We start from the raw sequence: 1,863 nt of genomic DNA, 5'->3' as shown, positions 1-1,863 counted from the left end.
GCAGGGCGCGATGGTCTCCGACGGCGGGGCTGGAGCGCAGCTGTGAACTGGATGGGGGCGGATTGTTGGCGGGGCGACATGATTGCCGAACGAGCCCTGTTCCCTTGATGGGCCCTTTCCCGCCTCCGGGGCGTGCAACTCCGGGTTCCCGTTGCGGTCATGCCCCTGCTTAGGAGGGCTTTTTTGTGACTGTGACTTTTGCTGTCTGTAGCGGGGCCTAGCAGCGTGGCGTTGGGTGTGCAATAGCCAGGCCGTGCTCGAGGAGGTAGTGCCGAGGGGCGCCCCCGAGGTTCTGGCATTCGCAGCGGCCCCGAAAAGTACAAGCTGTCAGCCCATGGGAAGTGTTGCTCTCTTTATGCTGCTTGTGCCATTTTTTAAATGCAGCGTCTGCGGTGAAGGGCTGGCAGAAGAAGAGGGAACAGGTTTCTGCTGATGTCACCTTGACTTGCTTGATTGCAGTCTGTCTAAAGGTGATCAGGCTCCAGCTCTGGTAAAGCCAGTTTTCTGTGTAGCAGAATGAGCAGTAGAGCCCGGTGTGGCCAAGAACAGACCTGCCTGGCTCTCTGAGCATGGCAGTGACAAGTTGTGGCTAGTAAGTGTTCATGTAAGCAGTCGGGGAATTTCAGCTTTGAAATGCAAAGGTGAGACCAGCAGGTAAATGCTGTTTTTCTGTTGAAATGTCTCGTGAGAAGTTTCAGTCAAATCCTTTGGGTTTTTGTTTTTTTTTTTTCCTTCTGTTAGCTGAACATCTCTTTCCCAGCCACTGGCTGCCAGAAGCTCATTGAAGTGGATGATGAGCGCAAGCTGAGAACATTCTATGAGAAACGGATGGCCACAGAGGTTGCGGCTGATTCTCTTGGTGAGGAGTGGAAGGTAAGGAGTGTAGAAGGATGTGTCAGAGCTGTATTCAAGGAGCTTAAATGACAAAATATTTCCAGTATGCAGTTATCACAGTAGAGTGTTTCTATGTTGTACATTTGGCAGGAATGTTGAAAGTTTTTCTTAAAAGTTCTTTTGGTTTTAAGCCTTGTGTTTAGAGTTGCTGCTCTTTGCAGCAGTTTTTTGTTCTTCATTTGGGTGCTGTCTTTTATTCAGAACAAATTAAATCTGTTCCATAAAATTGCCGATCCCTTACTAAGTGAGCTCAAAATTGCTTTGAGTTTGAACTGCTGCTAATGCATGAGAAAAGACACATTGGGCCTAGTGGATGGGCTTAGAATAGTTCAGTGTTAGTATGGACAGTCCAGCTAAATTTGAGTAAGTTTATCTTTTTTATTGCCTTCCTTGTGCAGGTGACAACAAAAGCTTCATACTTTAGTATTACTATTCATGCGTGTATCCCCTACTCCAGATGCTCTTGTTTTGTGTCCAGGTTTCCAGTTTGTAATGATAACTGCCTTTGGTTAGGTTTAGGATTAAAGAAAAGGTAGACAGTAATGGATAAAATTAAATCTGGTGTAGCTTAGACAAAATTTAAAATGTATTGAGATTTAACTTTTTTAATATGTATTTGAAGTTAAGTAACATAAACGTAAATTCTGGTATGCAGACGTATTTTTCTCATCTGTTAAGTGCAATTCCTGAACTGCTAGAACGGTGTTGATTAAAAGTTCTTTGCGTTGGCAGCAACGGTGATTTTTCCTGAATCATAGTCACAGTGCCCTGTTACTTTGTACAGTATATTGTGGTATCCACGACTTCTCCTTGAAGCAGTAGAGACATGTGAACAAGTAAGAAGTGTATTTCTGTGTTTTTCACAGGGCTATGTTGTCCGGATAAGTGGTGGCAATGACAAACAAGGCTTCCCTATGAAGCAAGGTGTCCTGACTCATGGTCGTGTCCGCCTTCTGCTCAGCAAGGGCC

General features: G+C 45.4%; 1 protein-coding gene across 1 annotated transcript in view; it reads left to right on the top strand.

The window, feature by feature from the left end:
• Positions 1-211: 211 nt before the first annotated feature.
• Positions 212-1,863, top strand: part of RPS6 (ribosomal protein S6) — a gene marked incomplete at its 5' end in the record, with an annotated part of 4,029 nt that continues 2,377 nt past the window's right edge. The window contains 4 exon segments of the mRNA XM_010187918.1: positions 212-317; positions 385-470; positions 742-873; positions 1,761-1,862. Of these exon segments, the coding sequence (XP_010186220.1) occupies positions 212-317; positions 385-470; positions 742-873; positions 1,761-1,862 (426 nt within the window).

This window comes from Mesitornis unicolor, unplaced genomic scaffold, assembly GCF_000695765.1.
Source record: "Mesitornis unicolor isolate BGI_N332 unplaced genomic scaffold, ASM69576v1 scaffold28017, whole genome shotgun sequence".
Lineage (NCBI taxonomy): Eukaryota > Metazoa > Chordata > Aves > Mesitornithiformes > Mesitornithidae > Mesitornis > Mesitornis unicolor.
This window is presented reverse-complemented; position numbering and strand designations above follow the sequence as displayed.